The sequence below is a fragment of the Falco peregrinus genome, chromosome 1 (assembly GCF_023634155.1).
Source record: "Falco peregrinus isolate bFalPer1 chromosome 1, bFalPer1.pri, whole genome shotgun sequence".
Classification (NCBI taxonomy): Eukaryota; Metazoa; Chordata; class Aves; order Falconiformes; family Falconidae; genus Falco; species Falco peregrinus.
In genome coordinates, this window is record NC_073721.1 from 113,957,522 (window position 1) to 113,969,712 (window position 12,191).

Below are 12,191 nucleotides of genomic sequence, written 5' to 3' on the forward strand. Positions count from 1 at the left end.
GGGCAAAGCACCTCCCTTGGCCTGTCTCTGAGCAAAGTGCCTGTCAGGGCACTGGAGTCTGGCATGCTCTCCAGCAGGAAGCTCTGATCCAGCCTCTTCGCTGGCAGGGAGGGCTCCAGCCGGGGGCATAGCCCAGCCAGCAAAACAGAGGCCTCTCCTGGGTAACCCCTGTAGCAGGTGCCATGTGTGATCACCCAGCATCCTTCAGCCATGATGTTCGCTGTGAGATGGTGCTGCTGCTCCTCCAAGCCCTGCCGGGGCTGCCTCGCAGCACCCTAAAGAACAACTTGTTTGTAACTCACTTTTACACGTGCAGCAGCGGTGGCCTCTTGCTGTACGCTGCTGTCCTTGCACTGAGCAGAGAAATGGTGACATCCCAGTTTAAAGAGGTGCTGTGTTTCAGGAACACGCAGTGACGATGCCATGTACCTGGGTGATGGCGTGTGCGTACGCCCCATCTGGATGTGCCATTGCTTGTGGGTAAGTTCCCAGTTTCCGCAGCTGCTTACACAGAGAAGCTTGATTTGCAGTGGCGTCCCCGTGCCTTCAGATGCTGACAGCTAGGAGTTCGCGTGCCTTGCTTGTGCGTGGAAGGACTACATTCAGTGTCTCTGATTCTGTTCCCATAATGGCTCGTACACATTATCTCCCCTGACTTCAGTGCAAGAACATTTGTTGTGTAAGCATGGAAAATAATCCTCTTTCAGCATTTATATCATGGGTTAGGAATTTTGCATGCATGCAACTTCGCTGTTCCAGTTTGGTTGTGTGTGTTGGATATATTTTCTAAGGGAGAGAGGTTTTAACCCTGTTCTTCCTTTGTACTCCTTCTCCTACGACATAGAGAAGGTTAGTCATTAACGATTACCAGCACAGGAATAGATCTTGCCAAGACGGGGTGGGGAGAAGAAACCCCATCCCTGGTAATCTTCTCCAAGTTTTCTGAGGGCTCAGGTTTGAAAAAATTGAGTTCATGCAGGGGAGAAAACAATGAGATGAGATGTTGGCAAACCATCTTTTAAAAAGGGACTGGGTGGATCAGAGAGACAAAGCAAGTTTGGGGTGAGAGAAGGGAACAAAGGGAGACTTTACTGTGCAGCTTGACATCTAGGAAGCAGTAGAGACAGGCAGGGAGGCTGCAAAATGTGTGTGGAAGGGGAGTCCAGAAACTGTATATTCCTACTCAAGTTCGAAGGATGGCAAGGAAGCTCTGTCTTGAGACTTGTAAGAGAGACAGGGAGGGCATATACGCATTGCACTACCTAATTCCGTATTTCTGTTGTGCTGTCAGTTAAGTGCTGTGCACGTAATATAAGGCACAGAACCAGCACCTAGGGGTGTACTGGGATCCCAGGCACTGGGGCTGGCTGCTCTACTGCGGCTTTAGAAAAGGCTCACGTACAAGCCAGAGCCTTTAGAAAAGAGTCCCATGTCTGGCCTGGGAGACACAGCTTAACTGGTGCAACTGTCCGGGAGGTCAGTAATCCTGTTGCCTTTTTTCCAAACTCTCCTAAAAGCCCTGTCTTCACACCCCCTACTTGCTATACCATCTTTTCCTTAGGAGTTAGGTCAGATTTATTAAGGTAGATAAATAATGATGCTGAAGTACTGATACATCTTGCAGTGATGGATGTCAACAGAGAAATGGCGGTCTGGCTGTATGTGAAACATTAACCCTGAGGTGACTGCTTCCTGGTTTATACTTTTGTAAGGTTTCATTCAGTGCCATTTATAAACTCGATGAGGATAAAGAATACTGAGGCGCAGCTGTTCGAGTTCTGTAAAGTAGCCAGCCTGGTGAGGCAGCTGGGGCTTCCCTGCACCGGGAGATCCCGGACAGCACAATACAGGGAAGTCGGTACTTGTAAGGGTTTGGCAGCGCAGCACTGACAGGTGGTTTCCTTCTTATCACCACTCGCCTTTTGTCGTTGCAGTTTTAACCAGTTCTCTCTGTTATTGCTATTATTACTCTCTTTAGTGGCCTGGACAACAAGTGTTCTGTGTACCCTCTGACATTTGACAAAAATGAAAATATGGCTGCAAAGAAGAAATCGGTTGCAATGCACACAAACTACTTGTCTGCCTGCAGCTTCACTAACTCAGACATGCAGGTAAATGCATTCCCTCCCTGCTGCTCACCGTCCAGCAACACCTAACGTCAGCTGCACTCGTACACGGTGTAAGTAACCTTCCTTGCACCTGGAGCGGACGGGGCCACGTCCTGCCCCATGCAGGGGCTGCTGGAAAACCCTCGCTGGGGGCAATGAAGGTGCTGCAAAAGCTGCTGTAAGGAACTGCTGGTCACAGCCCATGGCCAGGCTGTCATACCTGCACCCTGCAAAGGCCTGTCGTCTCTGCAGACAGAGCTAACTGGTACCAGTGTGTTCTCTGCTCGCTGGGTCTGTGCTGGCTTGTACTTTCAGGAGCTCAGACTAACACCAATAGTTAAAAACCCAGTTCATCTAGGGCTAGGTTGGGTATGTGCTGTGCCAACTGATGGAGGCTGTGTTGTTTGTCTGTTTTGTCCTGGACGCCCAGCCAACTTTGCTTTTGCTTTCATTCTTAGGATTTTTGTTTGTACCAAGTGAGATATTTGAGCTTGAGGGTGGCCCCCCAGGGCCAGTCCTGTTGGGCGTACATGCAGTGGTTTGTGTCCTTGAGGGAGAGGAGTGATGCTATCCCCATCTTGCAGCTGGGGGCTTGGAGCACAGAGGCCCACAGTGGGAGACGATGGCAAAGCCCAGGAACTAAGTGCAGGTCTTCTGAGGCCAGGCCAGCCTGCCTCTGTAGTGAATATCTCAAAAGATCTCTTTCTCCAGGAGCACAAAAGATGATGAAAGGAGTCAGGATAATCCCCTTGTCCTCTTTGTTGTTTTTTTTAATTTAATTGAAGCTCTGCTCAGTGCAGCTTTGCAGCAAAATAAGTGGTAGAAGGGAGCGTTTTCATTGCGCTCTGTGTCAGCAGAGCTGCTGGAAAGGGAACAACTTGTTCCCTTCTTCCAGATATTTGAAGCTCTTCTGAAGGAGTTATTGGCTCTTATTGCTTCTATTTCAGGACATGAGATGCCCGAGAGTATGTTGTTGTTTGTCATTCTATGGTTTCTGTAATGACTCCGAGGTGCTAATTTAAGTCCATTGCCATGGAAACCAGTGGTAGAGGTACCCAGCGCTCAGGCTTGCTTAGCCCTGACCTTACTGTGAGGAGCCCTGCATAATTAGAGCAGTCTAATTTAAGTGGAAAGTTTTTTATGAGATAAAAAAAAGGAATCCTGGTTTTCTTGTCCGTACCTATATGCATCATGATTAAATCCTATGAAAGGAAAAATAGATATTGATTTTTCCTAATAAGAAAGAAAAGTTGGGGGTTTTTTCTCCATATTAAATACAGCGAGCCACATTGATATTGAAGGCAATGTATTACTGTGGTTAAATAATACCACAGTTGATTGAGGTGCTTTATATTCAGTGATTCAGAGATTTTTCTGAAGACTTTAAAAAGACATTTTCTTGTGCCCGATAGGCTTAGAAGTGATCATTTATATCACTGAACGTTATTGTTGAAACAAATACATGCAAGTGGATTGGCCAGGCTTCTGTTAGGATACTGTTATGCAAGGGATACTAGAGAATCCCAGGTTTCTTATCTTTTTCCTTTTACATAACAGCCTCAGAATTAAAATGATTCACTGACTCTGACAGTGCAGAGTGCAACAGGCTCTGTGCCTGCAACAGCACTGTGCAGGAGCATTCCCAGCTGTGTGCGGAACAGCTCTGCTCTCCTGGCTCACGCCACCGAGGGCTGCGGTACCTGTCCTGGAGCAGCCCTAGCACATGGTGGAGGTGTCCCCTAGCCCAGTGTCCCTGCAGCTGCTGCTAGGTGCGGTGAACACTGCTGCTCTGCCTCGGCTGCTCTCTTAAACCACAGCTTGGTTTTCCCTCAGAGGAGTGAAAGACAGGGGAGGAGTGTAGGAGTTGGTGTGCAATAGAAAGAGGGGGGATCTGAGGGTGGTTCATCATTGATTAAAGCCACTCTTGGGCTGTGTGGGTGCTGAAAGAGGGGTCCCATCCTTGCTCCTCATCATGTTCCCACCTCGGCCGAGACCGGCGCTGAGCTGCAGGGCTGGGCAACCATGCACTTTGTTCTTGGTGCCCCAAATCAGTCTTGCCAGCAAGAGCCTCCCCCGCCTCAGCACACAGAGAGCTGGGGAGCCTTGCTTCCTAAATTAGGTATCTGCAGCTCTGCAGTGTGATAATGCTCCCCACGTGACGATGCTCCACGGGTATTAATAGCAACAGTTAATTGGGATCTCAAGTGCCTTGCACAGGGCAGCCAGCCATGCTCCCGGCACAGGGAAGCAGGATGCAGCCTGTGGCCATGCAGAGGAGGCAGAGGTGAGGGTGGCCCCTCTGCCCTCAGCGCTGCTGCCAGCCTGTGCGTGCTCCGGGCGAGCAGGGGCTGTGTCCCTGCTGTCCCCTGCCCTGTGCAAGTCCTGCCTCTTGCCACCAGGCGCCAGGCGAGGATCCCCATCCCACACTGCTGGAGCCCCTCGTGCAAGCAAGCCAGAGTCTAATAGCAAAGGTTGTTAATTCACTTCTGGTTCTGGATTTTTGGAGGGTCGTTTTTGTTTGGCTTGGTTTGGTTTTGTTTTCAATGGCGATACCCTGAAGTTGAGCCCATGACATTTCTCTTTAGGCACTAGCCAGAGCTCTGAGTTGACAACAGACCCTTCCCTTACACCTTTAGCTGCTCCTGTTCCCCTCGTGTCTTTCTTACATGCTATTACAAGAGCAAATCCTCAGAGCTGAAAGTCTTCATTGGTCAGCCAAGTACAAATATTCCTCAGAACAGAACAGTTCATTGATCTAGGCTCAAAAGCTGGCCAGAAAGACAAGTCAGGACTTTCTTCTGCTGTTACCATCTGAGAGCATTAGCGTCTCTGTACTGCAGGATTTAGAACAGTCTGTTCTGCAGCTTTGCAGACCTCTGTTTATGGGAGGAGTTTTCAGAGCATCTGTCAAACATGTTCAGTGTTTAACCTTTATGCAACACTGTGAATGGTTTCATGATTGTGTGATCATTTTCTTCTTGAAAAGTGTTTTCTTTTTAACTTCTAAGTACCCGCTGGGATCCCTTGAGTTTCACTGACCATGAGAAAAACCTGTGTACAAGACTGAGAGCCCTCCTGAGTTTACCCTTGCCTCCCTCCACACCAGTGCACAGGGACCCTTTCAACCTACAGAATTTGTGATTGCATAACAGCTTTGGGTGCCAAGGGGAAATTTTGAACAATTGAGCATCATCAGGATTTAGCCACAATAACAAGCGCTGATCACATGTGCTTTCTACAAGCACTGTAGCAGATGAGGGAATAGCATGTGAGCTATGTTCGGTCAGTGTATGTTCAAGCCCTTTCACACACAAATGGTTTTGGACAAGTGAGAGGTGATGGACTTACAAACAACTGTCTAGACAGGCTTACTTCCCTTTCAGAAAATCCATGTCATAAGCCCAATTAATTGGGTTTAACCTGGCTGTTTCAAGCACCAAAAAAAAAAATTAAACAGGTATACTTAACTCCAACAGTTCTTCTCTTTACCCAGGCTGAATTCCAGCAGCCTAAATATGGATAGGGTTACATACAAGGGCAGGCAGGAATACCAGTCTGGTTCTACCTCCTTTTTGGAGGATATGGAAATGCCAGCAGATCCTTACTGCCATCAGTTCTCCGAATCCCACTGCACAAAACTGACCATTATTGAAATGTTGTGTAGGTATAGCTGTGTCAAAACAGCTCTCATTTCCACTCTAACTTCTTTCCTTAAAATTAAAACCCACAAACCGTGCTTAGATTCACATTGGGTTTATGGCGTTGATTTATTGCATAACATTTCATTACATTACTGCTGTTCCTGGTGTGTGTATAGGATGTCAGTTGTTTTTTTGTGAACTTGAAGATCATCTGCTGATTTTTGTGTTGTGACTCTTCTTGCCACATCCTACAGATCCTGACAGCAAGTGGAGATGGAACTTGTGCTCTGTGGGATGTTGAGAGTGGGCAGCTTCTACAGAGTTTCCATGGTCACGGAGCTGATGTCCTGTGCCTGGACCTGGCCCCTTCTGAAACGGGAAATACATTTGTCTCTGGGGTAAGCAGAAGCTTCCTATCACAATATGAAATTAAGGAACGTGGCAGGGAAAAGGCAGCAAGGCAGGGGGCTCGTGATCTTATTGAGAGAGTGCTGGAGTATGTGTTGGAAGCCCTGGTGCAATCCACTCATTGCAAGCACATTTTCCAAGCTGGAGCAAATTAAACCCCTGACTGTGGGGTCAAACCCACCCAGCCAGTCTGACTGCAGTTCTGCTTACTTAGCAAATTCCACCCCACACCAAAGCAATCCAGCTCGAGATCAAAACAACGCCTCTCAGGGGAAGGGAAAGGCTCAGATTTAAAGCAGCGGGCTCGTACTGCAGCGGAGGTGTGATAGGAGCCCAGCACAGCAGACTTGCCGCATTTGGCTCCTTTCTCATGCCCAGCTTTCTGGAGCTGGATGGGATGTGCCAGGCGGCTGCTCAGGGCATCAGAGTGGGACTGCAAATAACGTGTGTGCCACTGTGGCCCTCAACTGCTCCCCAAAGCCAAGGGGTACAAGTGGACACTGGCTAAACCCTTGTACATGCTGGAGCAGGGAGATGAGGTGTGGCCACATCTTCAGCTGTTGCTGAGTCCCCCGTGCCTTCCAGTGGTACCAGAGGCATTTAAAGCTCCTTCATCAGTCAAGCGCTGCCTGCTCCCTGTCCTGGCCCAGAGGAACACCCAGACCTCTCTGGTGCTGCAGGACTGCTCTGGGAAAGTACCCAGGGCATCTTCTGAATCTTGCCCTGCTGCTGAGAGGTCGCTGTTCCTGGGCAGCCAAGCCATTGGCATGCAGCCTGGCAGCCAGGCAGGCAAGGCACAAAGGTGAGTGGGATGGGGCTCAGCTCCTTTTTTGAGCTGATATCCGTCAGAGACTGAGCGTGCAGAGACAGAGGCTGGCAGGGGCCGAGAGATGACCTCTCTTACTGGAGACAGGTTTCTACCAGTAACTTTGCGGAAGGGACCTGGTTTCTGAGCCCCACCAGCGCTGGCCCAGGGCTGGCTGTATGCCTGCTGATGGAAGTGCCGACCACGGATTAGGGGATTCCACTTGTGCTCGGAGTCATGGTCCCATCCCTACACAGTAAACCTGTACCTCTTCTGTAATGGCTCTTTTATCAAATTTGGCTGGCCCATCAGGAGCAGAGCCCAGCACACTGGCCCACTTTGCCTGCTGCTAGCACAGCTGCTCCGAAACGTGACTGAAAGCTAATTCCATCTGAGTGCATTGCTCCTCCCTGGCTTTCCTGTCACTGAGCTTGCTTCCCAGAAAGGATAGATTTGTTCTCCCTGGGAACAGCTCAGCTTATTATAGGGCAAAGAATCGCAAGCAGCTATGGTACTGCTAAGAGAATATGTCATACTTGTGTTGATGTTAGCAGCTTGGGCATGTCTGTGCTTACAGGGACTCGCTTAATTCGTCACATGCAAAAACCACTTCAGTGCAGATCTGTCTTGTATCATGTCAATGCAGGTATAGCCAAAACAGGGCAGCCTGAAGGTATGATGGTGTCGAGAGACTCGCTGTATATTGTGCCTGAGTAATGCAGTAACCTTGAGCTGGAATGGGCGATGCCAGTACATCAGCATGTGGACTGGGTGCCATTACATTTAACGAATTAACTGGAAATCCCAGCCCTCCTGGGGGAGCCCAGTGGGCTGCTGTGCTCAGTGCCCTCTGAGCGCTGCTCCTTGGGGCGAGTGGGATAGCACTCAGGGGGCCCGTCTCTCCGCAGGTGGTTGCTGGTTTCTCCTTCAAAACCTTAGGAGTCAAAGCACCAGCTTGTCAGATTGGTCTTGCCCCCAAACTCCCAGAGAGGTCAGTAAGAACAGTGCACATGGAAGCAATACAGAGGGCTGGGCTTGGGCTGTGGTGGGGTTTGAGAGGGAAATATGCTGAGTCCAAAATGTTCCCTATCCTGTTTGGTTTCCCTTGTGCAGAAACCACAAAGTTTCACCAACAACCAAATTTGGTACAAAAGGAACATTACCTCTTTTAAATAATTACGTCATTAGTAAAAAATCATTTTCACAAGAGAATTAAAAAAAAAATAAAGAAAAAAGATGTGAATTGTGAGGAGACTTTAATTTGATTAGCAATCGTATTTGCTTAAAAATAAATAACACGTGTGGTGCGGACTGCTGGGCAGGACGCGCCTACTCGGCAGAAGCAGCAGCCGCCTGGCTCGCCCTGTGCTTCCACACAGCCCCATAGAGGCCGACACCCCCCCAGCACCGGGCCCACCTACAGCCTGCCCCTCAGCAGGGTCGTATTCATTCAAATCTCCCATCACTCTTAAGATCCCGCATTCTTTTTCCTGTCACCGTGGTTGTGACAGCAGTGAGACACCACAGCTGAGAGCGTTGCCCTATGGGCGTGAGATGGTTCCTGCCCCGAGGATGCTGCAGTCTGCGTAGGCTGAGCCCCTTGCCCAAAGCACTCAGGGTCTGAGCACCTCACAGCCAGCACTGTGTGTCAAATATCTTTTTGGAGCACAGCTTGGAAGGGCAGGTTAGAACTTGACAATGAGATGAAACGCTGTTATGCTTCTTTTAACATCCCAGCCACACCATCGAGCACGTGGGTGCAGAGCCACGGCAGGGGTTAACTCTGGTAGGAGGCTGGGAACCCTCTGGATGCACTTATTTCATTTTCTATTTCAGTGCCTGCGAAGAATTAGTTATAAAACTTTAAATGTTGGGTATTAATTTTTTATATTGGGCACATTAAGCGGTAAGGGAATGAGTCAGTTATGCAGCTCTGGCATGGTGGGGCTGCAGACACAGGTAGGGCAGCAGTATAAGTGGAGCAGGGCTGGGAGTGGCGGTCAGTGTGGGACTGCCTGTGCAAACACCCCACGTCTGTCTGCACCCCACGGTGCTGCACGGCAGCGCTATGTCCGTGCTGGTCTGCGGCACCGCTGAGGCTGCAGCCTTCGTGGCATACCCTGCTCCTAACTGCGGCTGCACCAGGTTTGGGGCTACCAGCTACGGAAGCTGCTTTGCTGGCTAAATTCCCTCAGAGCTGTGACGTTCAGGGCCTTTGAATGTAGCTGGGCTTGATGACTCGGGCACGTGAGGGATGAGTGTCCCCATTTGCACAGCTGTAGTGAGCTTTTTTGTCTTTATTAGGGATGTGACAAGAAAGCCATGGTTTGGGATATGCGGTCTGGTCAGTGCATCCAGTCATTCGAAACCCACGATTCAGATATCAACAGTGTCAGGTCAGTATGTTTCTGGGAGAGAACACATTTGCGATGTTGAGCAATGCGCCGGTTCTATTTTTGCCATCTGACCTCATCCAAGTAATGTAATGTGTTCTGGTCTTTTTTTACTCATGCACAGATACTACCCAAGTGGAGATGCTTTTGCCTCTGGTTCAGACGATGCCACGGTATGTTAATTCAGCAAAGTTTTCCTAAAACACTAGGTCACATCCATGGAGGACTTTAGGTGACTGAACTGGGCCTGTGACACCAAAACTGCAGAAATAATAATGCTATAGTATAATATAAAATATATAATACTGTAGGGAAAAATCTAGTAATACTATGTAGGTCACCTCTGCAAACTTCTCTACATGAGGTACTGTCCAAACACTCATTTCAGATTTTCTATGTTCTGAAGTTTCATGATCAAAAAGTAGTTGTCTTACTGGAAGAGCTTTGGTTTCATGTAGTTGTTGGTCACAACATGAGAGGAACCGGATGAAACGCTGCAGCTTGTGTCAGGAGGAGCGGCACAGCGCAAGGGCACGAAGGGAGCCTGTATGTGAGCGTGCACATCCCAGCAAGCAGAGGGGCTGTGGGCTCAGCAGGGAGCTGGGCAGACTGGTCAGCTGGCCTCTGCAGCCCTGTGCATCCCGAGAGCACAGCCCCAGGGCGGCCTTGGCCACGTGCATGTCTTCCCTGTCAGACCAACTCACTGCCAGCCGTCCTCGCTGTGATGAGTCACCACATCCTAGATGATACAATAGCTCTTACTGGATCTTTCTTATCTGTGAGCAAGCTGCTAGGAGGGGCGCAGTATGTACTGATGGCTGATTTGGGTCAGCACATTGTATGCAAAGTGCCACTTACCTCCTGGTGCCTTTGGGCCCCTGCGTGGTGCTGGTGGCTCTTGCTGCAGCTGGCGGGTCCCCATGGGGGACCAGGCTCTGCTGTACCACAGCCCTGCAGGGACCGAGCTGGCAGTGAAGTGCAGCTCGAGAGCGGACGTTTGGGAGGCACCTGGCACCTTGTTCCTCCTGTTTATTCAAACATCACACCGAGCTGCAGGAGGGTGAAGATTCTTTCTAAAGTACTCTGCCCTCAGAGCATGTTTTGACTCTGCTCCAATACCAGATAAACTCAATAGAAACATTCCCTTTGTCTTCACTGGGTGTGGAGACCTTCCAAGGCTCTTCTGGAGAGCGTGTACACTGCTTTTCGGTCTTAAAAGCTGCGATTATAAATTAATACCTCTAGCTCTGTGGTAAGCCTATTCAGATGCAGTGCTGTGAGCACTTGAGATGCTGACAGAGTGAGATGGAGAAATTGTCCATCATTAAATTCCGATGAGACCACTCTCTTTATGCCCAGCACCACAGGCTGTGGGCTTTTGTGCTCATTAATTTGTTTGATGGGGTTTTTCCTCTCTTAACTGTTCCTGACACCCCCGACTTGAACAGAAGAATGGGAAATTCCATCTCTGCACTTTTGACAGAGGTTTTGGCAGTTTTCAACTACTTAATTCTTTAAATGAAGAGGTTGGTGTTTTCAGGGTTGCGGACTGAGACACTGACTGGTATCTTTGACCTGATCTATATACTTAGGGATTTCAAGGAACAGATAATCCTGATGGTCTGGAGGGAAGCCATAAAAACACGCTCACATGGCAGCGCTGTCACCTGTGGCAACCTCAATTCTCTGTCAGAACAGTCTGATGAAATTATTCATCAGCGTGGAGGAGCACTGGGAGACCTGAGCCTGGCAGCTCCCCACCGCCCTGCTAACAAAACAGCCTCTCCTTTATGTGCTGGCTGGAATACCAGCCATTTTTCATTAGTAAAGTCTTAATATTAGCAAACCCATCTGCCCACTGTTTGCTTAAACTTAACTTACTGAGAAGGGTTTTCAGTTCAGGTGGTTTCAGAAGCGCAGTTAGATTTCAGGGCTAACAAGCTGCCTTTCTGCATGGCAGTGAAGTCCGATCTGTCTATACATTATTTCCATGTTAAACAAGCCGAAGTATGCCAGCAAATGATAAAACCAGGAAGTGCACATTGGAGAGGTGATTGGGGATTTTCCACGAGAAAAGAAAACCAAAGATTTGTACAAAAATGTATTGTTTCACTTGAATTATTTTCAGATAGTGTTTTACTTGGAGCAGGGGCTACAGCTAGGCTTCCCTGTGCCCAGGGACTGAGCATCGTGCCACGTGGTCCGTGTTCTTAAAGGTGACTAGAGATTTCATCCTCTGCCCCCCGACTCGTGCTGTGGCTAAACTGCTGTCTTTAGAGACTCCCTCCCCGTGCACCTCCCCAGCAGCGGGATGCCCTAACCCGCAGGAAAGCACAGTAGGGAAGCAAAAGGGCGGTGGGACTTCCAGTGGGTAGCCACAGTGCAAAGCCCGCCGCTCATCTCTTTATAGGAGGACAGGCAGGAGGCTTAGAGAAATGGTTTGGAAAAGCAAGTTCTTCCCTCAATTTGTACAGAACAGCCTTGTGTTGCTGAGATCCCTGTCAGACTCCACTGTCCCCCCCGTTAAAGCAGGCAGACATAGCAGGAGGGAAGAAGCCAAGCAGCTGCTTCCTATGATGCCGGTTAGGCTGTGGTCCTTCCCACTCCCATTTTTTCAATGAAATATAGTAGCTGTTGACTCCAGCCTTTACTGAGGCATGTGTGTTGGTTTTGCTTTAATCCTAGTGTCGTTTATATGACCTTCGTGCAGACAGAGAAGTAGCAATTTATTCCAAAGAGAGCATCATTTTTGGAGCATCCAGCGTGGACTTCTCCCTCAGTGGTAAGACCTGAACTTCGGGGGTTATCTTAGTGTTGGGATTTGAGGGGAACTGTA

The 12,191-nt window shown here is 49.1% G+C and overlaps 1 protein-coding gene across 3 annotated transcripts in view; it reads left to right on the forward strand.

The window, feature by feature from the left end:
- GNB5 (G protein subunit beta 5) overlaps positions 1-12,191 on the forward strand; it is a 30,173-nt gene that overhangs the window by 14,427 nt on the left and 3,555 nt on the right. For 2 of the 3 annotated variants that reach the window (XM_005241438.3, XM_055809252.1), the window contains 6 exons: positions 404-480; positions 1,979-2,111; positions 6,004-6,147; positions 9,267-9,358; positions 9,480-9,528; positions 12,041-12,137. In XM_005241438.3, the coding sequence (XP_005241495.1) occupies positions 404-480; positions 1,979-2,111; positions 6,004-6,147; positions 9,267-9,358; positions 9,480-9,528; positions 12,041-12,137 (592 nt within the window). Of the gene's footprint in view, positions 1-403; positions 481-1,978; positions 2,112-6,003; positions 6,148-7,870; positions 7,954-9,266; positions 9,359-9,479; positions 9,529-12,040; positions 12,138-12,191 lie in introns of all 3 variants that reach the window. The other variant, XR_008747950.1, reaches the window with a different exon arrangement.